Source organism: Copadichromis virginalis, linkage group LG4, assembly GCF_057382275.1.
Source record: "Copadichromis virginalis isolate Kocher_CV1m ecotype Utaka linkage group LG4, C_Virginalis_male_GT1.1, whole genome shotgun sequence".
Lineage (NCBI taxonomy): Eukaryota > Metazoa > Chordata > Actinopteri > Cichliformes > Cichlidae > Copadichromis > Copadichromis virginalis.
Window position 1 is genome coordinate 19,738,158 of NC_140621.1, and position 25,219 is coordinate 19,763,376.

The 25,219-nt window shown below is 38.6% G+C and overlaps 3 protein-coding genes across 4 annotated transcripts in view; 1 reads left to right on the plus strand and 2 right to left on the minus strand.

Moving 5' to 3' along the window:
• Positions 1-1,219: 1,219 nt before the first annotated feature.
• LOC146711279 (parvalbumin alpha-like) lies at positions 1,220-3,544 on the minus strand. Its single transcript, XM_085454077.1, has 5 exons — positions 3,459-3,544; positions 2,590-2,658; positions 2,187-2,319; positions 1,760-1,869; positions 1,220-1,514 (listed from the first exon to the last, which is right to left on the minus strand). Exons 2-5 carry the CDS (start codon positions 2,648-2,650, stop codon positions 1,489-1,491), a joined length of 330 nt encoding a protein of 109 aa, XP_085310203.1. The 5' UTR covers positions 2,651-2,658; positions 3,459-3,544; the 3' UTR covers positions 1,220-1,488.
• A 3,818-nt stretch (positions 3,545-7,362) lies between these two features.
• pvalb5 (parvalbumin 5) lies at positions 7,363-11,053 on the minus strand. Of its 2 annotated transcripts, none has more exons than XM_085454079.1 (6): positions 10,990-11,053; positions 9,965-10,127; positions 9,395-9,471; positions 8,344-8,476; positions 7,898-8,007; positions 7,363-7,639 (listed from the first exon to the last, which is right to left on the minus strand). In XM_085454079.1, the coding sequence occupies exons 3-6, from the start codon at positions 9,453-9,455 to the stop codon at positions 7,617-7,619; spliced, it is 327 nt and encodes a 108-aa protein (XP_085310205.1). In that variant the 5' UTR covers positions 9,456-9,471; positions 9,965-10,127; positions 10,990-11,053; the 3' UTR covers positions 7,363-7,616. The 2 variants fall into 2 exon arrangements, with proteins under 2 accessions (XP_085310205.1, XP_085310206.1); XM_085454080.1 differs by having other exon boundaries at positions 10,765-11,034.
• A 179-nt stretch (positions 11,054-11,232) lies between these two features.
• Positions 11,233-25,219, plus strand: part of lmtk2 (lemur tyrosine kinase 2) — a 32,101-nt gene continuing 18,114 nt past the window's right edge. The window contains exons 1-4 of the mRNA XM_085454078.1: positions 11,233-11,594; positions 21,176-21,309; positions 21,525-21,678; positions 24,656-24,732. Coding sequence (XP_085310204.1) covers positions 11,492-11,594; positions 21,176-21,309; positions 21,525-21,678; positions 24,656-24,732 — 468 coding nt within the window. The 5' untranslated portion in view covers positions 11,233-11,491. The remainder of the gene's footprint in view (positions 11,595-21,175; positions 21,310-21,524; positions 21,679-24,655; positions 24,733-25,219) is intronic.

Consider the following 25,219-nt stretch of genomic DNA (forward strand, 5'->3'; position numbering starts at 1 on the left):
GTGGTTTTGATTTCTTAGCTGGAACAATGAAGGGTACTTCGTAAGATATATATGTATTTCACTCCTTTCAGATTCGCACAGATAGTCTGCCTGCCTAGCACATTGCTAAATACTTTTTAAAAACCCGTCTTACTTGTGCCGCATACGAATTCCAAATATCAGCCACGCCCGGTTTTACTGTCAAGTCCTTTTTGTTCCAAATATTTGTAAAAAGATTTATTAAATAACCAAATTAATTCAAGGGGACTCTCTGACTTTAGAAATATTCTTAAGTTTTCCTTAAAAATTCCATCTGCCATGTGTGATTACGATAGATATTCTAAACCCCTAAAGGCACAAGGGCATGCTCATGCTTTTAGACAAAGCATTAAAAATCAAAATGGGCAAAAAAAAAGATAATCACAGTCAGCTACTCTTGCTGAAAGAATGTGTTTGACCTGTAGGAGGCAGCAAAGTTCTGTGGCGCAAGCCTGGCAATTGTGAGGAAACGGCAGACTGCTATCACTCAGACTATTTCTGATTCCCCTGCTGTTAGACAATAATAACCTTATGGCGTCATCTGATAGGCTTGAGGTTTACATAATGCTGAATTCTTAGCTTACATTGGGATCGTAATTTGACTTTAATATGGAAACTGAGCTGTTCAAAATTCCATTCCAGGCTTATGCATATAGAATATTTTCTTCCTCAAAATGAGGTACACACCAGGTGCTGATAGAAGTTAAATAATGTATTAAAGACCTTCGGCTGATGTAGATGTGCAACTGTACAGTGGGTTCAGTGTGTTAAAAGTTCCTGCTGATGCAACAGTGACTGTTAATAGAACTCCTGTTGCCACAGCACATCATTTAATTGACTATGCAGCAGTTGGTGGAGGAGGAGACCTTGGAAGAGACAGCGTGGCAGCTATCCATTACAAACCTCCCTAAGATCCCAGAAGCATGTGAGCAAAGCCCCATGGGCCCATTCCCACAGCATTTCCCAGTCCATGGCCAGAGTCCAGCCACACTCCACTATCTCATTAACCAATTATCCAAACAAGTGCTGGGCATGTTGTTTAGACCGTCACTCAACACCTCTGGAGTATTCAAACACCCTGGCAAATCAACAACTAATTTGAAACGGCCACTTCCTCAAACCATTGTGTTGGCATAGCTACGTCTGTGTGAATAGAGAGGGTTTTGGTTGACCATGCAAAAAACGACTGACCTGAACGAGATGACTTTACACCAAAAGAGTATTTATTCCTGGTTTTTCACTCTTCCTCAAAAAGTGCAGATGATGTTGTACAGTTTGCACAAGTCATTTTTTCAGAACATTTAACACATCTGAATAACGGTATCAGTAAAATATGTGCTCCATGTTGAGAAACAGTCCACAGGCAACTCATAAATAAGGTATAAAAAATATTCTTTCAGCTGATGATTAGTGAATCTTGCAAGGAGTTCACAGTTCCATGAAAAGAAATGGATCTTGGTCAATGGAAATTTATGCCTTTACAAGGGCAGCAAACTCTGTGAAAGTAGAATAGAACTGCCATTAGTATTGGGAACAAAGTGGATTCAGGTTAGTGGTATAGTTTAAACTGACAGGAGCCATTCTCTGACTAAGGGTATGTCAATGGATGTTAAAAAAATTAAGCTTGTTTCTAACATCTGATTCATGTAGGCTCTGCGGGTAACACTTCATATATATGATGTGTTCTGCTAAACTGAAAGATCTGTAGGAAAGTGCACCATGCTCCACAAAGAACCCTCACCATCAATTCCGATCTTGCCATCACCATCACTGTCACCAGCGGAGAGGAAAGCCTTGGTCTCCTTGTCAGTGAGTGCTCTGGCACTAGCAGAGAAGTTCTGCAGGAACAGCCTGGCGTGTGGACAATAAAAAGCAGCAGTTATTATTTATTATTTTCTTGTGAACCCTTTGGTTTTCTATGTTTTCATGTGTGAGATTTTAAGACTTAAATTGATGTGTCAACCAAATGATCCATAAGAAAGTCATCAACAGCTTCTTTTTGGGGGCTTCCTTAGCAATAGTTACTATATTATTTGGCTTGTAGACTAAAGCCCAAGTCTATAAATAAATGACACAAATCACACTGATAAGATCGTGAATACTCTGGACCACTTAGGCTTGCAAGTATGAGATGCCAGCATTAAGTGTGAACTGCTGGAATTACTTACTTCAGCTCATCCTCCTCAATGAAGCCGCTGTTGTCCTGGTCAATGATTTTGAAGGCGTTCTTCACATCATCGGCAGTTTTTGCAGCCAGGCCGCTGGCCTTGAAGAACTTCTTGTAGTCGAAGGAGTCAGCAGCTAGAACACACATTTTAACTCAATTAGCGCCCAGCAAGTCTGCGCAAGCACAAGTCAGGACTTCATTGTTGATGCAATACGATAACTGTGACTGTTTATACGACACAATGTGAAACTGAGACTTTACTGCTTTCTGACTGAAGCCAAGTTGCATCACTTGTTGGTGTTTTGAATCAAATAGCAGTAAAATGTTCAACAAAGTTACATGAATAATGAAAAACTAGAACAGCTTGTTCACTGTCTGATGAAATAATGATAATGAATGCTCACCTGCGCAGCCATCCAGAGCTGCTTTCACTTCAGCATCATTGAGGACACCAGCAAAGGCCATTTTTTAATCTTAGAGAGGGAAAAAAGACAAGATAACTGGATTAGTATGGTCATTATAAGTCCTATGCAGTGGTCATACTATTGGATTATAGATCATTTTTCAATTCTCCAACTTAACTGGACAATTTGACCTATTTTGTTTTGACTACATTACAGTGAACCTAACTATATGATGTGAGTAATCATAAATAAAACACAGGAAGGGTCAAATCAGACATTAGTGGTCAAAAGCTTAAACAAGGATTAATCCACAATAAAGCAAAGCCCCCTTTTACTTTATGTTGGTCACGAATCAACTCTTTTCCTTAATCCAAAGTCTACCATGCAGCTCTACCCGTCCCGATTAATATAAACAACTACTCTTAAGAGCTGCTCTTCGCCTCCGGATGTTTAATCACAACACGGCACTGACTGTGTATCCCAAAGCGTTTTGCTGCTATGGCACGAAATAGATGATGCTTCCACCGAGAGACCAAATCACGGCAACATGAATCACTGACACAAATAAACAAAGTACCAGTGATGTCAAGCGCGCCAATAACCCTAGGTGTGTTATCATAGCATTTCTTTTATCCCGTTAAAAGAGATAATGTAAATAACAATATTCATCCACAAACGGCGCTCTTCTGAAATCTTTTGGCCTCCTTTGCGCGCTAATTGAATTATCCTGTGGTCCATGAAGTTGTTGGCTATGTTTGTTCCAATTCTCTCTATAGTTTATAGTCCACGTGGATCTCCTTGTCTGAATCCCCTTTTCCCCCTTCCAGTGTAGAAGTCGGTGTGGCGTTCGTCCGCATCCCCGCACTCACCTTTGCGCTGAGTTGAGGCGAGTGAAAACCTAGGCGGACTCGAGTGAATGCCACGAATCCCCTTTCCCTCTCTCTTATATATCCTTGAGCAACACCATTTACAGACCTTTGAGTCCCAGTATCAGGTACCAAGATCCATGGGTTTCGAAAAAATGTGTCTAGTAGTCCAGACCTATTTTTAGGTGAACAAATGAGGATGCTACCATGTGTGAGTGAGGCCTATAGCTAGACATGTGTAACTCGAGCATGCCCGCTGCTACCCGACTTCACTGGTCATGTTGCACCTATATGATTTATTGCCAGCATGCTGATTTTGATTCAGAACGTTTCCTCTACGAGCTTAAATTAAAGGAACTGATACATGTGAGGGTGCAGGTCATCCTTATTTTGATTTGTGAGAACCATGTAAAGGAACACCAGCCAATTCAACTTCCTACTTTAAACAGGATAACCTTTATTAACGTCACTATAAGCCTTCACTATGAAGAGAAGACCACCGGAAAGGACTGCCTTTTAAAACACCTTTATTTTTGATTTCCATGTCAATATGATCACAGAGCCATTTTCTCCTATGCCTTTTAGACTTCTGATAGTGTTTATTTCTACCGTGTTTTCTCTGGCATCATATACTCCAATCACATGCTATATAAACCCACAGTGAGTCCATACAGTCCATTAACAGAGCTGTTTTATGATAAATCTTTCCAGCAATATTTAATACTCGTGGTTGTAGAGTGGCTGTGGCTCTTGGGCGACTTATAACTAGATTTACACAAATTCCAGGTTATTTTACATAAATGCAATCTTTTTTCCTTATATTATTAAGAGTTTCTTATTTATTGGTGTCAGGCTTTCTATTCTTGCCTCTGAAGTTGCAACACCAGGCAAGATGGTCTCAGATGATAGACATGTGCAGCTTCTGCCTATATGCTGTCCTGTAACATTAACTAGCTATACCTAGTGTATAAGCTACAGCACAGTATACACAAGGTTCATCTGAACTCTTCACGAAGTGTTGAGTTTCAAACTAAACCACCACCTTATCAGGGTTGAGACTTTGAGGCCTATTTTTTTACATGCTGTATGAATGCAAGCATGACAGTTTTCCATGCTATCCTCAGTAGTCACACCAGCATGTGTCTGTGAATAACATCCTTATAAAGCTTAAACCAAAGACTGCTGATCTCAGTCTGGTAGTTCTGTGTAGTCAGTCTTTCTTTTCTTTTCTTTCTGTCTGGTCAAACTGAACTCGTGCTAGTGAGTCTACAGCAGTGACTCAAAATGAGGATATTCTTAACTGTCAGAACCATGGTAGTGGTCTTTGGTTAGATCCCAGTTTTAGGCAAGCAGTTTTAAGTAAAAGCATTGGAAGAAGCAACTTTATCATAAATATTTCATGTTTAATGGAAATACTGGATATCAGTTTAATAAAGTAAAACAGTGGCTCTCTCAGAACCTGCATTATACACACTATTAGGCACACCTTGCTAATACTGGGTTGGACTGCAGAGATATTGGTCCATATTGATATGATAGCATTGCACAGCTGCTGCACATTTGTCTGTTTCACATCCATGATGCAATTCTCTTCATTCACCTTTTTGGATTTTCTCTAAATCTCAATGGGGATGCGGTGACCATTTGAGTAGAGTGAAATCATTGTCATGTTAAAGGAGCCAGTTTCAGATGACAGCAACAGTACTGGCAAGCAGGCTGTGGTGTTTCAACTGATCCTCAGAAAATATCCCCCACAGATTTACACCACCACAACCACTGCTACAAGGAAGGATGGATTCATGTTTTCGTGGCTAATGCCAAATTCTGACAGTATACCATCTAAATGTTACGACACAACTCATCAGACTAGGCAACCTTTTTCCAAACTTCTGTTGTCCAGTTTTGGTAAGCCTGTGTGAATCGTAGCCTCAGTTTCCTGTTTTAGGTGACAGGAGCGGCTCCTCTGTGGTCTTCTGCTTCATCTGCTTCAAGGTTTATGTTCAGAGATGCTCTTCTGCATACTCTGCTGTAGGTTTTTCTGTTGCCTTGCTATCAACTTAAAGCAGTTTGGTCATTTTCCTCTGAAGTCTGACATCAATAAAGCATTTTTACCCAGAGAAGCGCTGCTCACTGGATATTTTTTAGGTCCATGCTCTGTAAAGTCTAGAGATTGTTGCATGGTAAAGTAGATCAGCAGTAGAATTGTTATTTTTAAATATTTTTTTCATTTTCATTTTGGTTTGACTTTTTATTTTTAATTCTGTTTAGTCTAACTTACTGCCCAGATTTGTTTCCCCTTTGAGTTGTTTTTTATTTGAAGATTTTTTTGTTTTTGTTTAGTTTTTTTTATTAGTTTCAATGTTAGTTCTAGATAGTTTCATATTTTTAGTTGATCTTAGTTAGTTTTCCAAGTTCACAAAATAACTTAGAATGATTAATTTTCAACCTATGGCAGTTTCAAAAGTTTTGCCTTTTATTTTTCTCAACTACTTCCCCTCTTGCAAAACACTTAGCCCTATACTGTTTGGATCAAATAATATAACGGTGACAAATTCACCCTCTCAAGCAGCAGGTAGCTGGTTTGATTCCGACCAGAGACACATAAACCTCTTTGGGATTGTGACAGGGTGTCCGGCATCAAACTGCAAACTCAAACATGCAGAGCGACCCTTTGTGATGAGGGAGACAGCAGAATAAGAACCCTAAATTTCATATATTTCATTTCAATTTTAACCTGAAATTTGGTTACTTTTCTCAAAGTGATCCAAAATATATAAAAATAAAAATGTTTAAAATTGTATGTTGTTCATGGAACATGGGGAAGCTCTAAACAGTATAAATGTGTATAAGGTGCACAAAAGGATGAGAGATGGTGCCCGGTCACAGGATGTGAACTAGAGGAGTGGGGTTTCTGAGCGTTAGTACTATCAGCTTACAGCACGAAGGTTCCTGGTTGAAATCCTGCCTGCAAAGTTTGCATGTTTGACCAACTCCATTGCAATTGGGAGGGGCTGTCTCCTACAGTTCAAATTACTTTGAGCAGTCAGTAAGGCCAGAAAAGTGCTATTTGAATCCAAATACATTGTGTAACTGCCCCTTGTTGGTTGTGCTTCAAGTATCCAGAATGTAAGAAAATAATGAAAATAATTATTCATTATTTTCATTATTCTCATAATCACATTAGAATGCAGCAAACTGAGATTAAAACACAGATCAGAAGAGGGTTGGAGAGTCATAAGATTATAAAGTCATAAAGAGCAAATCCTCCACACACAACATTTCCTTCCACTGCTTTAAATGCACAGGCTAGTTTGCAATACGCAAGTTTTGTGCTCTAAGTGATAATTAATATTGAACTAATGTTGATTAGTAATTGTAAGATATATATATATATATATATATATATATATATATATATATATATATATATTATAAATCCCAAGAGTTCAGATATTTTGCCATTTTCACTTTTAATAAAGCATAAAACATAATAAAGCAGTGCTACATCTTCTTGACTGAGGTAAAACGCAACATGATATTTTGTGAAAATAGATGTTTTTTTTTCTTCTTCTTCTCCCTGACCTCTGAAATATTACCAATTTAGTATTATTTATTAAAGCATTAACATAACAGCAGAATGCAATTCATACATTCTAAATAGATTGTTGTAGATAATTATTATGAAGCAATTTTTGACTCAGTTCTAAACCTGACCTGAGCTATGTGAAGTCATTGAATATGAATGAATAGTATGTAATGCTTAATGCATCTATTTGCATCTATTTAAGTTTACATGTATATATATATATATATATATATATATATATATATATATATATATATATATATATATATATATATATATATATATATAAAAGACAAGCAAAGAGTAAGTTTACTTCTTTAATTGTTCACATTTATTGATTCAAGGTACCTGATTGATTAAACACAAACATGTTTAACATCCAACTTTGGTCATCTGTCTACTAAACATCTTATACACGTTGCATCACATGAACAGGGAGAGCAGCAGGCAGGTACAGATTTTGTGAGGTTTTTGGTCTTTGCATGAAACAATCCAGAAAGTCAAGATCTCCATTGCAAATCCATTATTCAGAACAAGGGTAGACAGCCTCGGTCGTATGTGTATGTAGTTTCTCTTTACTTCAGGAGATCACAGAACTCTGTGTGGGGGAAAAACAGAGACAGCCAAAAGTTGAATTGTGGTTGTCATGCAGCATTACAGTTAAGCAAGATGACTCAACAAACAAGAAATCTTTTGTTTTCTTTTTTTTTTAACTTGTTGGAGAGCAGAAGTTTATTTGCATCAGTTTTTTTTAAAGACTAGAATTTCAGCACTAAGAGGTGGACAGCTCCTCAGCACAAATTGCTCTGATTTCACATCTGCTAACAGCTCTTCTAGATGTTTTACAAACACTCACCTTCTATTCCAATCTTGCCATCACCGTCTTTATCCCCAGACGCCATCAGAGCTTTGGTTTCAGCCACAGTCAGCTCTCTGGCCCCCGGAGAGAAATTCTGAAGAAATAGTCTGAAGGGTAGACATAAAAAAAAACAAAACATAGAAGCAGTAAGTTCAGACTGTATCTCTGCTGATGCCTTTTCTTCACCTCTAAGCCTTTTTCAGTTGTCCCTGTCCTCCTCACTCACTCAATTCATGTATCAGTCAATTCATGCAAAGCGGAAAGGCTGCTCCATTCATACAGTGACCTCTGCCTGAGGCCCATCATGAGGGACAGTTACGACAAACTGCAGATGTAACACACATGCACAAACAAACACACACACTCCATCTGTACCACCATGTGCTCCTGCTCAAGTCTTTCAGCCACACACACACGTACACACACATGCACTCCATCCTTACTTGAGCTCCTCCTCTTCGATGTATCCACTCTTGTCTTGGTCCAGGACTGTAAACACTTTTCTCCTGTCTGCTTCAGATAAGCCAGTCAGTCCAACTTGTTCAAAGAATGACTTGAAGTTGAATGTGCCTGGAGCTACGTTGGACCACGTACACACACACAGACACACACACCAAACACACATAGTTGAGAGAGGAAGAGAAACAGACACATGGGAATAAGAGGTCAATCACACAATGACAAGAAAGAAAGAAAGAACGACGGGAGACTGAATAGACATGTCGCATTAACTCATTCGCTCAGATGACTTTCATTCTTCAACCAATGACATTTACCAATATACACCCTGTGGCACATCACCGTCTTATACCATTACAGGCTATGTCATTATGCCATTAAAGCAGGCAAAGCACAATGAATATGGCCCATAGGTCTAATGCAAATGTTAAAAGCCTTTTATTTACAGTCATAGTGGAATTCTTCTGGTACAAGCTACCTTCAAATAATTTCAAAGGACTTTTCTGAAAAAGACTTGCACACACTGCAGTGGAGTTTAAAACTTCTGATTAATAAAACAAAAATCTTCTTAATGCTATTTTGCCTAAAACATTACTAACAGGCGGGTTTGGTTGAATTAAGGGTATGAAAGCACTGACATTTGATTTTCATCAGATCAGTCGAGCTTTGTCTGCCTCGTCATGAGGACATAATTTCTAGAGATAAATATTTAAGTAATTTTGGATGTGAGGACTTTACAGCTTGTGTGATTTGGTGTTCTATGTGTTAATGCTCAACACAACCACTTTGGAAACTACTCTCCTGCCACATGGCTGCCTGGTTACCTGCAGGTACCCTGTCCCCACTGTGAAAATCACATGATACAGATATGCCCTGTGGGAGTGGGTTTAATAAGCACCTCTGTGTGTGCTGTGTATATGTGAATGGACCTATATTCCCTTGCTGTAAAGTACGTGTTCTTATGTTCACAATTAGATGCTTGCAAAGTGTGTATTTTTCTTGGATGTAAGTTTTAGTGTGCGCTGTCTGACTCACCTTGACAAGCCTGGACTGCAGCCTGTATGTCCTCGTTGCTCAACATCCCTGCAAATGCCATGGTCCTCTGTGGCTGCCTGAGGGATACACATACACATGCATGGAAGAAATGCAAAGTGACACTAAATTGAACTGCTGAGGGCGTTTTCTGCTGTTTTTCTGATCAGCACAGTCAAAAAGAGAGCTGAGTGGGACCTTTTATCAGCAGGGCAGGGCTGTACCATTTTAACAATAAAGTAAAATTATTATAGCTATAAACAGCATAGGCTCCACAGTAGGAAAAATGTTCATTGTGTGGTATCATTTTAGCATCGTATGTGAATTGGATTATGGTTTTCTAATGTTAAACACATTCATTTTTCCACAAAGGAAGTTGCAGGTAACTGAAAAGGTAATCACAAATAGGTCCGAACATTTTATTTTTTTTGTCTTCCTACATTTAAACATTTATATCCCCCCTCTCTTAAAGCTAGAGGACTAAAGATTCACAAAACAGTGACACACAGCTATCAGCGCACAAAGAATTTGCAGAAAAACTGCACTTGAATTTGCAGAAAAAGTGGTACTCACCGTGCTTCGGGTGAGGTTTGGAGATCTCCGTTGCTCTTGCTTTGTGCTTGTAAGCCACCAACACTCTCTTACAGCTTCGTGATCCTGAGTGCAAGAAGCAACCTGACGTATCTGTCCTCAAACCAAGGGAGATTTCCTTCACGCCACCGACTGCCTCCTCCCCCTTCATCAGTTAATCAGAGCAGATAATTTTCCCATTCATACTGTTTTGTGAACTTGCATCCATGACCAAAGCACAGTAAGAACATATTCACATCCCAACACATCTGATCCTCATAAACATGCATTTTTCTGCAATTTATCTATTTTACTACCACAGTTGCTATGTTGGTGCTGTAGTATTGTAGTACATTTGTAGGGAAATTAATAAGGATTATACAATCAGGTACACTCAAGTGAAAATGGTAGTTGTCCTTGATTTTATTACACCTATGTGGCAAGTTTTAAAACATGCAATGAAGTCAGTCTTAACAGAGCATGTGATTTTTATGCGTTCTTGAGCACAACATGCTGAATAAAAAAAATGAATTAAAATACAGGCGAGATTGTATTACAAATAATTTCATACCAGTATTCCAAGTAATACGCAAAATAACATATATAACCCATCCTATGGATTACATAGGAATTACAGGTTTACAGCAATATCTACATGCATTTAGTCTTGATGCCGTTTTGGGGACAGATTTTTTTTAGGCTATTTCTATGTTTGGTTTTCCATGTAAATCTAACAACGAGCCATATTTATATGAAATTCATACTCACAATAAAACAAAAACAACGAATAAAACCACACATACCCATAATAAAGGTCCTAAAGGTAGCATCACTCGTCAAATACATTCATAAATTTTTGTAGTTTATAACTTGCCGTAAACACAGATATAAACATTTTATATAGAGAGGTCTTCTTTCATAACCACTTTTACGTGCCTCACATGGTTGGCGACTGACTGAATGCAGAAAGCTTTCTTCAGCTTTGATACAAATCACTGGATTTAACTGACTGAGAATAAAGCTCGAACCCGATTGGCTGTGGGAGTTCAACGCGACGGAATTGTCCCTTGTAATTGGTTTAGGCTGCTGTCAATTCCTTGAAGTTTCACGGCCCACTTTCAGTGACGTCACGGTGTACAGGAACATGGCGCTTTGGAGGAGAGGTTCTTCATGATAGTCAGGGGCTATAACGATTGAAATTCCCATTGTTGTGTTCATTTAGACAACACTAAAGTACAGACACTAAATATGAGAGGCCGCGAAAGGTGACCGCCCCCTCTGTCTCCATGGATACCCGACCACTGCGTGTGGTAGCGGCGTTTGCTGTCGTCAGCTGAAACTCTTAGCATCGATAGCTAAAGCTAGTTAGCTGGCGAATAGCCAGACGCAAAAACAGACAAAATGTGCTCGTTTATGTAGCCTAGACTAACGCGAAGCTGCTATTCAATGTTTAAAACACTTAAGCCTTTTTTAAAATCAGCCATTTATTTGATTTCACGTAGCTAACATTTTGTTAGCTAAGCTATAAGGATGGAGAACCGCCGTGTATATGTTTTGTTGCTGAGCTTTGGGATTTTTCTATCGGCTTTGGGACTGTCTGAAGGCGCCCCTCTTCAGTATGGTCAGAAATCAGGTAAGGCAACCGATTCACAGGTAAAGTGTGTTGTGTTTGTCCACATGAGAGGATGTTTTGCTGAAATTGGTAGCTGGTGCTAATACGAAGCTAAAAGCTAACAACACACTAGCTTGAACTGTATTTCCGGTTATCCAGACAGGAGTGTTTTCAATGGACGGGTTGTCATACTTGTTTGTTTGGTTGATCACAGAGTTATCAGAATATCGGTTCTGGTCTTTCCGTAGTTTGTTTAATAATGATGAATAACTGCAGGTCATTGTCACGACTCGGCCAAATGGCACAGTGATCAACACAGACGTTTCCTTTAACTATTCTCGGAAAAACACTAATTTATTGCTGCAGGTTTATTTCTGATTAATATTTAACAGCAGAAACCAGTGATGTGTGTGTTGTTGCTTCCTGGTACATAGATGTTAACCTTTTACTGGGATTGGTCTAGGTGTTGATGTAAACAAGTTTAAGGCACAACAAGGTGGATGGTGGCCTACCCGCATGGAAATAATGTTTCTGGTTCTAAAGTGAACCTTGATTAACTTGCTTCGATAACTACAGTGTAATATTTCACCCAAATAAAGAGTCCTGTTATGGTTGGGGCCTCATGAATTGTATGTGTTCTTTGAAGAAAAGTTGCTATCTTATTAAAAAATTAAAAACACTTAATGTAGTAATTAAGAGAGTCTCCTGTTCAGGACACAGCTGTAAAAACGGAAGAAAACTGTGTTATTAGGTTACTAATGTGACTATTTCATATTTGCACAGTCACAAATCACCAAAGAAATACAAATGTGAAACAATCATCTTCTTAAATAATCAGTTGAGATGGAATATTCAAGATTCCATAATACTTTGAGCAGTCATTAAACGTTACAGTGCTATGAAAAAAATATTTGCCCCCTTCCTGATTTGTTTTTTCTTTTTGCATATTTTTCACACTTAAATGTTTCAGGTCACCAAATAAAATAACTGAAATAAATAGAAAATATTTTGCAATTGTTAAATTTGGTTTTTCATTTATTAAGGGAAAAGTTTACCTAACCTACAAGGAGCTATGTGAAAAACTAATTGTCCCCCAAACCTTATAACTGGCTGTGTCACTTTTGGCAGCAGAAAATTAAATAACTGGCAATGAGTTTTTAGCATTGTTGTGGAAATTTGGCCCACTCTTTGCTAAATTGTTTTAATTCAGCTACATTAGAAGGTCTTTGAGCATGAACAGCCTGTTTAAGGTCATGCAAATGGCTCTCAATCAGTTTTAAATCTGGACTTTAAATAGGTTACTCCAAAACCATCACCACCTCCTTTTTTTTTCTTGAACTATTCAGAGGTGGACTTGCTGATGTGTTTGAGGTCTTTGTCCCGTCTAAAGTGTGCTTGAGCTTCAGGGCACATATTGTAGGCCAAATTCATGCTTGCATCAATCACAGCAAGCTGCCCTGAAACAGCAAACCAGCCCTAGACCATCACACTACAACCACCATGTTTGAGTCTTAGTATAATGTTTTTTTTATGAAATGCTGTGTTTGATTTACACCAGATGTTACAGGATGCAAAATTTTCAAAAACATCACCTTCTTTTTGGCAAATGTGAAATAATCTTTTGTTTTATTTTTGGTCAGCAATGGTTTTTGCCTCAGAACTCTTTCATGCATGCCATTTGTGCCCATTCTCTTTCTTATTGTTGAATCATGAACTCGAACCTTAGCTGAGCCAAGTGAAGCCTGCACTTTTTTAGATGTTGTTCTAGGTTTTTTTGTAACCTACTGGATGAGTTGTTGATGCGCTCTTGCACTAATTTTGGTAGGCTGGACACTCATCAAAAGGTTCACCACCATTCCAAGTTTTCCATTTGTGGATAATGGCTCTCACCATAGTTCACTGGAGTCCAAAACATTAGAAATGGCTTTCTAACCCTTCCTGATAAATGTCAGTGTTTTGTGTCTCATCTGTTGTTGAGCTTCTTTAGATCTTTGCTTGATGTGTTACATTTTGAGATCTTTTAACCTACTTCATGTTGTCAGACAGGTTTTGTTTAAGTGATTTCATTCAACAGGTCTGGCAGTAATCAGGCCTGGGTGTGGCTAATGAAATTGAACATGGCTATCTGAAGAAAAAAATGTGGTTAGTCACAGATATGTTTTTTTTTTTCTTTCACATAGGGCCAAGTAAACCTGGATAGTTTTATTGCCTTAATAACAAAAAAAATCATAATTTAAAAACTGTATTTTGAATTATCTAAGGTCATCTTTGTCTAAAATTAAAATTTGATCTGACACATGTTAATGTGAGAAATGCACCCCCCCCCCCCCCCCAAAAAAAAAAAAAGAAAAAGAAAAAAGAGAAAATAGAAATCAGCAGTAGCTGTAATACTTTTGCCACAAAGCTACGAGAAGCTTCTTCAACTGAAGAAGCTTCTCGGATGAGAGGTGAAACGTCTTCAAGCAACTTAAAGAAGTCCAGACGCTTTTCTTTGCAAGCTCCTTTGACAACATGTTTCCTAGCACATTACCAACACTCGCTGGTAATGTGTAACTATAACAGATTCCAGTCTTATCACTACAAGTTAATGATTAGCAACAGCGTTGTTTGCTTAATCATAACGAATAGCACAGGAAAGTACAGTGTAAGATGAAATATAGTCCATATTTTTATTATTTTATTACACAGCAACCTGTCCTTTGGTCCATTTTCCTAGTCTACTTATATCTGTGTGTACACATGATATAATAATTCTTGATTATTTGATTGTTCAAAGTTTTGACTTTAAGTTTCTGATTGTTAATGAGATTGTTCTTATGAATATGACTTGGGCTTGCCAATCTGCAAGGGATATTCCGTTTACACATGACAAACAGGGGTAAAAATAGGTTGTTAAGCTTTAACCAAAATGTCAATGTTTAAATTGTAGGGCATAGCCAGGTGATATTTGTTTGATTAGTCTACAAGTCATTAACCTTTCACTACTCTGCTCAGTGACTACCACTACAGACTGTTGGACTGTTGGAGATGCTTGTAATAAGCAAGTTTATCCTTTAGCAGTTGTTTATTTTCTAAATGGTGGAAATCAAATTTAGTTTTGTCCCTAACCAGACAGAGATAAGTATTAGCCTATTTTAGGTGCCTCTGTTTTTTTGTTTGATTCATGATATTCTCAGACTGAAGAACCTTAAACTAACCCAAAGCTTTTAGCCACAGTGCCATTTGCCATTTTGTGTGTAACTAAAAGTAGACATCCACTGTTGTGCACACCGGTCGGTGGGTGAAATCTGTAAAAAATGGGTCAACTCCTCCTCTCCCTGAATGCCTGCTGAAATATGCAGTTTAACTGAAATAGGAGGTGGCAGCTCCCTGCTGTATTGGTCCCAAAAACCAGTTGAGTCATTTGGTGGGGCCTGCCAAGTCATAATATGAACCTATGACTCAAATAAAGCCTAATGGAGGAGAACTGATCCCATGTAGCGCTGCCGTGACCCAGCTCCTGTTTTTTTGTATCTGGCTGCTGCTGTAGCCTCTCTGGGAGCCCTGCACTGCCTGGAACCCTGTTGTTTTGCTGAACCAGGTAGTGGGTATGTGTCAAAAAGCTACCCGCAATTACAGCTGAATGTTTTTCACAGGATTGGTGTGAGCTTTGGAGTTATTAAAGCCATTTGTTCCAATGATTTATCCCACTACTCATTTTAATTGCTGTAATTTAAATAGAAAGGGGCATTGGCTGAAAAATAGCCAGATGTGACATAATTTAGTGCCGACTGAAACAGGGCTGTTAAGTCCAAGCTTATCATTAGCTTGGTTTTGCTTTAAAGTTGTTAGAGGTCATTGCTGGTCTAGAGAATATTATAAAACCCTTAAGAACTGGATTGCCTCATTTTTAGATCCAGATTAGTATAGTAATGGCTTGCTGTGTGGTTTGAGAAAAGTAAATATAGGGCAAAGCTACTTTGATTTCCCTCTGAAACATATTTGCTTTGGCATTGTGGAAAACCCCAGTAAGAAAACACTCTGTCTCAGTACAAGATTCTCATCTGGGGGGCAGTACGGATGACTGGTTTGAAGGCTGACACAGTAACAGCACAAAAATGCATTTGGTGGATTCATATAATTTTTAGGGATGTTGGCCTAAACCATGCAGTGATGTGCATCTGTTCACCTTTTTAAAACCATGCCTTTTTAGCACGGAGTCCTCAGCCAGAATTGTCTGGGTCAGGTTTTTGCCTTTACTTGCCTTGTTAATGGGTCATTTGCTTTTCACATAAGAATATCAATCTTGACATTGCTATTGCATAAATGGACTTAAAGGCTTATAGTTTTATATAATATGAATCATTTATCTCTGGCATTACCTATAGAGTTTGCTTACAGGTTTGAGTTGCATGTGTTTATAAGGAAATATTATGTTTAATTCTTGTTTTATTCACTTAACATTTTTGATTGTTAAAAAGTTTCAGTCTGGTTGGACGTTCAAGACTTAACAATCCCGCTTCATTGTTCTGTTGATGGTGATGATAATTGCAAGGTAAAGAACCCTTACATTTAACAGCTGTGAGTACACATGCCATTTATAGCTACATTCACTGGTCCAATACACTACAGAGCTATTTAATCTTTAATTTCTCCTCTCATCAATATTTTACTGGATACAGTTTCTCTGTTGCAGTCTTAAGCACAGAGGTTTGTGGAAGTAATCCTTTAGAAAGAGCACTTCATAATGGTGGTCTTGCTGTTGTTGCTAATTTATTTGCATCATAATATATCATCAACTATCATTGACTTACAAAGATCTTCGTGATATCTATCACTGGCGATTCAAATTGTAACTGTGCACAGTTCTCAGTGAAAGAGGCCACAGAATTCAGTTTACCTGCACCAGTTTTGGGGTTGTAGTTCAGTATTTTCTGCCCAGCAGGGAAAACATTAGGCATTCAGACATTAGTGAAAAGAAGCAGAGTGCATGAAGGACTTTCATTATGATCATAAGTAAAGAGAACAGATTAAGCCATCTTTTCTATTTCTGTCAGTGACTGCTTGGTGTTCTGTGGCCGACACTAAATGAATCTCAATCATGGCTGACACTCTGTATCATATCTAATATTCCTCAGGGAGTTGGAGGGATTGCTGCTCCAGCTTCTCTACTCTCTGACAACCTATGCTGTGTGGATATACCCCCCCTCCCCCGTCTCAGATTAGAACTTACTAAATAGTTAGACCACTGTACAGCCTCATGTGCCAAGCTCTTGCCTTAAGTTTATTTCAACAAAATAATTTGTTACCTGCCACTGTTTTGCCTGAAATTGCAAACCTGTCAACCTAGAAATGATATGGCACCCACATTTGTTTTTCTGATTTTTTTTTCAAGAGAGTTATGTGCAAACTAAATACTCATACAGTCAGAGAAACAGGAACAAACCTTTCTCTTGGTAAATAAATATAATCTCAAATGATGAGTGTGATAGGTGTTAGTGGTTCAAATCATCATTCTGTTGATTACCCTTGGTGTTTCATTGAGGAAGAACACCAGAATTTAATTCACAGTTATATTTATTTTCAATTTCTTGTGTCATACTGCCTAAGCATAAAATTGATGTGTCAAAAACGGCTAACAATTACAACAGTTTCCATGCTGACGGAGCAAGGGCAGATCACAATTTCATGTTTGTGAAATCCTCTGACATTCTAAACATGCACTTGAACTGTGACACCTGTTCAACTTAATTTCCTCCCAAAATTGGGCCCATGTTTACAGTTCAAATTTTAAAACGGAATGCAGTGTTAAATGTTGAACCTGAAAATGTGCTGGATTGGATGTTGGATTTCTCATTTGACTTACATTTGTTTTTACTGTGGTAACTGACCTATAGTGAAGTCAGATAGCACCCAAAGTCTTTCACTATGGTGCTATGCTGTTTAAATGTCTGTAGGGGTGGGTGATATAGCCAGATGAACCTTTTGTAACTAGAGATGGCACGATACCACTTTTTTATGTCCGATACCGATACCGATATCATAAATTTGGATATCTGCCGATACCGATATGAATCCGATATAGTGTTTTTTAGTCAACAAAACTGTTTTTTAAATATCTTGCTGCATTTTGTATAAGTTCATACTCAAGTTTAAAACAACAACTACACTAAAGCTATTCTGTTATACCTGTATGCAAAAAAAAAATATTTCATAGTTCAGCAATACTGATCAATCTAATAAACTTGAACCTACACCATCCTCCCTATTCTGGTATTTTAAAGAGTACTTAGCATAAATATTAAGCAACCTAACTAATAGGGTTCCAACTCCCAGCAACAACAAAAATAAATAAATAAAAAATAGGGAACCACCCCTCACGCTCCACCTCATGATGCTTAATCGACGTAATCAACCTTAATTTGATGCAGTGTGGAAAAAAAAGGCACAGAAATCAATTATTTTTCAAGAAATATTAAATAGATTCAACATCTTTCTTCAACAAAATTGCAGACTGCACAGATGGTACCTTCCCAAAGGAAAAAGTACTATAGCTTACTAGGGTATTTATATTAGACTTAATAGTCACTATATACAGTAATTGACTTCTATTCATTTTACATCAAATTAAAACTTTGGGTGTCAGATAATTATTTATTAAAAGCTAGACATTTTAAATGAGAATAAGAAAGAAAAGTATGTCTTTGTGCCCCCTTTTCCCTGTTAATGCCCTATCGGCCCCCCTGGCTAAACTTTGCTAGATCCGCCCCTGCACAGTTACCAGCCGTCAGCTACGTAGAAAAAGATCCTCGAGTAGAAAGTAATATTAAATACATTCTAACAACAGCTGATCAAGCTTAAACGTGCTGCTGTTGTTCAGCCGCTGGTTTCCTCTTTCTGGTGCAAAGTGGGCCAAAAACAAACAAGAGACACTGACTCGCACAGAAAAGCCGATCAGCTGATCATTAAGCAGTTTCATGATTGAAGTAGCAGCAAGAAGAGGCAGTCGCTTGTTAAGCTTAACGCAGGAATGCTTTACAAACATTCAGAGATGGACTTACACACTTGCTTTACTTCTCTCGGGATAACTTTGTCGGAGATGAAATGCCGGGTTGCTAGCGAAGCTCCAAATGCTATCCAGACCACCGACAGGTCCCGCATGCCACAGCCGCTCTATCACGTGATGCATACTGCTAACGTTCTGAGGTGAGTTATGGCGTGTTGCAAGTTTTGTGAGGTGCTTTCGTGATATTTAATGGATCGGATTACATTTTTTATTTTTCTCCGATATCCGATCCAGTAATTTAGGTCAGTATCGGACCGATACCGATACGTAATATCGGATCGGTCCATCTCTATTTGTAACCTGTGATGTAGCGTATACTTAGGGTACAGATTGTTAATGTCACAACATTCCATATATGCAGAATCTGCAAATATCCATTATGCATGTTTCCAGCACCTTTTTGAATCTCTGTTATAGAAAATTGAGAGAGTTCTGAAAGCAGTGTACCTACTAATTATTTTTTACTATGTAGATAAGCTAGCTAAAGTCTGATTTTTCATTTATTCCAAATCGGTTCAGGTGTGTGTTGCAATCATACTCACATGTTGGTGTGAAAGCCTGAGACACCTAGATGTGAGTTTGTCATCTGGATGTATTAGTCACCCAATTTCATCTGTCAGAAATTTTGTAGCCAGAAGGAGACTCAGTAGGTGTATACTGTCCTTCTAGCAGACACAATGTACCTGACAAGCCGCAACCAGTGGGACGCTGAATAAACATTGACGGGAGGCTAGGAAGAAGTGTCTCGCACAAATTCCCACTGCTCTCAACTCTCACGGGCCACATTGAGGTAGATTGTAGGTGGCTGTGATTACGTTCAAGTTATAAAAATAAATGCATTAGACTTTGGTGAATTTGTTACCTCATAATGAAACAAATTGATTCAGCAAGTCCTTTCTGTGTGAACTGAAAGTTGTCATCCATAAAAGATGATTCAAGCTGCAAGTGAGAGAGATTGACTTTAACGTCTTCTGACTGTTCACTGGCATTGGCAGTAAGACAAGAAATGCAATGACCAGTAGTCATACCATTCAAAGGAACAGTTAGAAATGAGCAGTGACATGTCGGAAATAAGGTGGGTATGAGTCACGCACACCCTAACAAAAGAATGCGCTTTTGGCAGAAATGCAGTGAACATACAGGTGTTCTTGAAATACAAAGAGTATAGGTGGTGTTATGTTGTCTAGCAGCATGTCCAACCTTACAAACAGCAATGAGAATTGGTTGGTTGGACAAATATAGGTGATAGGTGGTTGGCGAGAAACACCTAATACATAATTATGAATGGTAAATAGCAATACATGGTGTGTCTTTTTTGTAGTGCTGAGGTACGGTTGTACACAGGCACCGATTGAGTTCCCATCAGTTTCTCTAGCCTGTTGTTAAGGCTAAACCAGGGCAAATATCAAAGTTATTTTGGTCAGCTTTGTCTTTTTTTTTTAAAACATGTATATGCACAGACATTGGAAATCCAACTTACAGACCGGTGAAACCAGTGTACTTTTATTGTCAGGCCCAACCCTGGATTTGTACAAGGAAGGGCATCTGGCTTGAAAAGGACATCAACTTTGCGAAATCAGAAATGCAGGTCATCAGATTTCCAGATCAGTCAGGGCCCGGGTTAACTACAGCTTATTAGATTTTAAATTAAAGGAACATAGCTTTTCATTCAAGTAGTTTTCCATATTCTTTATTCATAATTCACTTGAATATACTTAAACAAATTTAGACTTGCTGAAAGGTGGAATAATCTCATTACAACAAAACAGAATCAGTCTCAATAATCTGTTTATCTTGATGTTTCTTTTTTATTAATCTGTGGAAGCTAAAATTGTAATTGCAGTTAAAATTTGATAATGCACAGCCCTGCACATACATGCCGTATATAGTGCCCTCCGTCATCCTTTTGTCTCCTGTAGTATCAGCTTGTACAATTTGGTTAACTAAATCTGAGGCTCATGTGGTTTGGCATTAGTATAGCGAGTGAGCTGCAGCTGAGCAGTACAGTGGGTGGGTTGTGAGGATGCTGTCAGCCCTGACACTTGAACTGCTGGGCCAGCAGCATCCTCACTTGAGCAGATCTACACCCGCTGTCACGACTGCTGCACTATCAGCTGGTGATTGGCCAGCAGACACCCCCACAACTGCTTCTCTGAATACCTGATAAGGGATAGAGGTCATCTGAGAAGTCACACTTATTGCCACAACATTTTGGGAGAAGTGGTGAATCACTCATTAATGTATGCCATGCACAATGGTACAGATTGTTTTTTCTTCTCACTGCAGTGGAGTTGCAAGAGAAAGACAGTAATGATATGAAGAGGTTGTAGTGTAGTGCACTGTGCAGTTTATTTTTGTTGTCAAGCTCTAATGTACCTTTGTGGGTGGCTTTAGAAGTACTGGTACACTTCTCATGTGTTGTACTGCTGTCAAACACACTTATGCTAACCTAACACAGCTGTCATGTTTCTTCTTTATTCCCTTCTAATTTATTTTTGAATTCCAGAGATAGATGTGAATGATTCAGCACATTTTCTTTCTGTTTTTGTCATTTCAGGTGAAGGCACGGGGGACACTTTGTCTGTCTCTATCTACCTGTCCCTGGTGGTGTCTTTGATGGTGATTGTGTCCTTGGTGGTGGTGCTAGTGAACTGTGTGACCTGCTGCAAGGAAAGGGAGATCAACTTCAAGGTGAGAGTTTTGGCAGGCAGGTAGCCAGACACAAGTGAGTTTCATTTCCTTCATGCAGACTTGACTTGATGAAAACACAGTGGGTGAATGTATAATGTAATGGGCTGTGTGTAAATTTAGTCTAAAAGAGAGTCAGCGTTTTTTGTTTGGGTTTTTTTTTGTTGTTGTCATGCCGTCAACAAATTTATACATGGCATATGTTTGTGTGGACGTAGGAGTTTGAAGATCACTTTGATGATGAGATCGACTTCACTCCGCCAGCAGAGGACACCCCTTCTATGCAGTCCCCAGCTGAGGTCTATACCCTTGCTGTGTCTCCTGTGCCCCTGCCTGGCCCGCCACACCTCCAACCTCCTGCCCGCATCACAGGTCTGATACATACACATTCACAGAATCATGTTGTATAAATAAACTTGGCACAAACACTAAGGAAATGTGTGTATCTTCCATGATTTCTTTGTTGTAACAGTGCTTTTAGGCAATAAGTCTTATAGTGTTGGAAAGCCTGGTTATTTCCCTTAAATAGTGCCACAAGGAAAATGCATTTGTGGGTTGAGCAGCAGAGTTGAGTTTATGGGTTGCGCCCATGAGAAGCTTACAAAATCTTTTCTCCCAGTGCCAGACTGTTTGTTCTGCTATTGATGGTTTGGTTTGGTTTGGTTTAGTTTAATTTACTGGACTGGATGATTGAAGTCTGAAGAAACAAGACAGTTTGCAATTTAACTCATTCACTGCCATTGACGTCTATAGCTGTCAATGGCAGTGAATGAGTCAATGGGTTTAACTCATTCACTGCCAATGGCTGGCAGTGAATGAGTTAATAATTTATTTGTCTAATAAACGGGGGCCTCAGTAGCTTGTGGGTGAATGATGCACAGCCACAACAGCAGTACTCAACTCTGCTGCTCAACCCACAAATGCATTTTATTTACAAATTTTACACCATTTAAGCAGAAATAAACAGGCCTTCCAACGGTAGTTAAAACAAAGAAATGATCAAACACAAATTTACTTACTTTTGTGTGCTTAGCTTATGTCATGAAATACGGTTGTCCATTAAAATATGTTTGTTTGCACTTTGTAGTAAAAAATGTTCTATTAACACCAGAGGTGGTGGAAATCCACCTGTAGACTGTTTGGTCCCCACCATTAAATAAATATTGAGGGTAGAAATATTAGTACCCCAAAACGTTCTCTGTGGAAAAAACTAAACAAAAATGGGATTTCTTTGGCAAATGTGATCACTGTGTCACAACAGTTCACATAAATTTGAGAACAGTACAGGGATGGAAGGGTGTATCTTAAAAAAGTTGTCACATTTTTTATTGAAAATGTCATACCTAGTACCCATAAACAGTGACTATGAAATACTTGTTCAGGGCTCTAGACTAACTTTTTTGCCATGGGCGTACCGGTACGCCTAACTTTAAAAAGTTAGGCGTACCGGCACAAAAGTTAGGCGCACACACATTTTATAATAATTTATATAATATAATGTGTTTTTCTGGGTACACTGTGCTTTTTCAGCATTCAAAGATTGATGACACCGTGTCAGAGCACTGGCTATGAATTTCAGAAGGATCAGGCCTTAACTTAACGAAAAGTTAGAAATAGTTCTTTTCCTATTACAGCTACATCCACTTCTGTTGTGCCTAGGCTGCTCACTAGGGCTGGGTATCATCACTGATTTCTATAATCCATTTGATTCCGGTTTTCAAAGTCCCGATTCGATTCAACTTAGCCTCAGACAGTCAGAAATATTATAATTCTGATCATTTATCAGTACTGACTACATCAGAATTGTGAACATCACAGCAGATGCCTTTGTGTGAAAGTAACTGAGAATAAAACACAGAAAAACATGAAGGAGATTTTCCTGGTCTGGCTTTTTATAGCAGATAACCTTAAAAATATTCTACAATGTTCTGCATATAAAGTTAAAATTTCTTCAGTATTGAATAACAGAAAAATAGGCTTTCTTGTCCGAGGTCATTTAAGTGAAAAAAGAAAAAGAAAAGAAGACAGCAGCCACAGCGCTGTAAACAACGGTAGACTGGTGGGTAATAAGCGAATGAATAGTACAGAAAACAGAGATTTGAGACGGGAAACTGTTCTTGAAGTAGAGAGAGAGAGATAGAGAGAGAGCTAGCTGTGCATGAAGTGTGATTTTAATAGTCGTGGAAGCAAAACAGCAAAATTCATGACGACATTGATCAAATGTGAAGCGCAGTTTGCTGCTTCTTTTGCTGCTGGCTCGGTGAATTTTGGTTGGAGAGAGACAAAACCTGCAGCTCAGAATCAGCGCAAAAAGACGTAAACACAGCGTGGACCCGACTCATCAGAATCGCTAAGCTCCGACAGCGTGTCCGTCTACGGGCCGTTGGGCGAGAAAGCCGAGAAAGACAAAGCTGATTCTGATGCGTCGAGTCCGTTCTGTGTTTACGTCTTTGTGTGGAGTCCGTGTACCTGCTCTCATCTGCTTTTTGGTTGTTGTTGAAATGGTTTTGTGAGCTTTAATCTGAGAATCTGGCATTTCTGGCAAAACACAGTTATATTTAAAAGTCAATTCAGGATTTAATGAATTGATATCGCTTTATTCAAGCTACTCACCTCCCACTTCCACCTGCACTTTCAACTGGACCACGGCCAATCAGAGAGGTCCCGCCCCTTAATATCTCTGATTGGTTTAGTCCACGATAGGGGCATAATGTCTGTCTGTTGTTGACCACAGGGAAGGTTGCAGATTTTTTTTTTTTTTTTATTGTTACACGAACAGTTGGTTGCACAGGTGCAACCAAATTTTTATTTATTTTTTTAGTCGCACCACTGAAAAATTTGGTCACATTTGCGACCAAATTGGTCGCACTCTAGAGCCCTGTTGTTCATATCCACACACGGTATGTTAAACTAGTTAGTAACTTAATGTAAAGAAGTAGATGTACTTTCTGTTTAGGTGTAGTTAGCTACACATGCTGCATACAGTGCTTAGTGCTAGTCATTAGACAGTTTTTTTTTTTTTTTTTTAATTTTTGTTATTTTAATGCAGTTTTATTGTTGTTGTAATTTCAATGTGTTTGTCTGAAACAGGTTTCTCTTGTAAATGAGACATTGAGCCTTAATGGGACTACCTGTATAAATAAAGGTTAAGTTAAAAAATTAAATATTTCAGATAGTTTGTTAAGAAGACCATCTCTGACTCAACTATGTGACAACACAATTTCTCAATTTAATTTCACTGTAGTGTTTTCTATTTTGAAGTTGTTGTTTTATTAAGTGGTTCAGATGTAACTTGTGATGTGTCGGTTGGGGCAGTCTTAATAACAGTGATGGGTATTTGGTGTCACAGAGGGATCAACAGGCTTCCAGGTCGTGCGCCACAGTCTGAGCTACATCCAAGAGATCGGCAACGGCTGGTTTGGCCAGGTAAGATAGTTTTTCTTTAATTATCTTCTTCACAAAATTGCATCCACACAAAAGACAAAGAGCTAAATACTCATCTGAAAAATTCATTTAACAAGATGGCAAGCTGTCACTTGTGATTTAATCATTGAATCACAAGTGACAATCATTAATCAATATCGCTACAACCAGTGACTACAGTGGCTTGCAAAAGTATTCGGCCCCCTTGAACTTTTCCACATTTTGTCACATTACAGCCACAAACATGCATCAATTTTATTGGAATTCCACGTGAAAGACCAACACAAAGTGCTGTACACGTGAGAAGTGGAATGAAAATCATACATGATTCCAAACATTTTTTACAAATAAATAACTGCAAAGTCAGGTGTGCGTAATTATTCAGCCCCCTGAGTCAATACTTTGTAGAACCACCTTTTGCTGCAATTACAGCTGCCAGTCTTTTAGGGTTTGTCTCTACCAGCTTTGCACATCTAGAGACTGAAATTCT

Excerpts from the sequence above, each read along its gene's own strand:
- LOC146711279 (XM_085454077.1), bottom strand. The coding sequence starts at position 2,650 with ATGGCCTTTGCTGGTGTCCTCAATGATGCTGAAGTGAAAGCAGCTCTG. Across the intron at positions 2,320-2,589 it reads AGCTCTGGATGGCTGCGCAG|CTGCTGACTCCTTCGACTAC; the intron begins GTGAGCATTCAT and ends TGTGTGTTCTAG. Across the intron at positions 1,515-1,759 it reads TGGCAAGATCGGAATTGATG|AGTTTGCTGCCCTTGTAAAG; the intron begins GTGAGGGTTCTT and ends CTACTTTCACAG.
- pvalb5 (XM_085454079.1), bottom strand. The coding sequence starts at position 9,455 with ATGGCATTTGCAGGGATGTTGAGCAACGAGGACATACAGGCTGCAGTC. Across the intron at positions 8,477-9,394 it reads TGCAGTCCAGGCTTGTCAAG|CTCCAGGCACATTCAACTTC; the intron begins GTGAGTCAGACA and ends GGTCCAACGTAG. Across the intron at positions 8,008-8,343 it reads ATCGAAGAGGAGGAGCTCAA|ACTATTTCTTCAGAATTTCT; the intron begins GTAAGGATGGAG and ends TCTACCCTTCAG.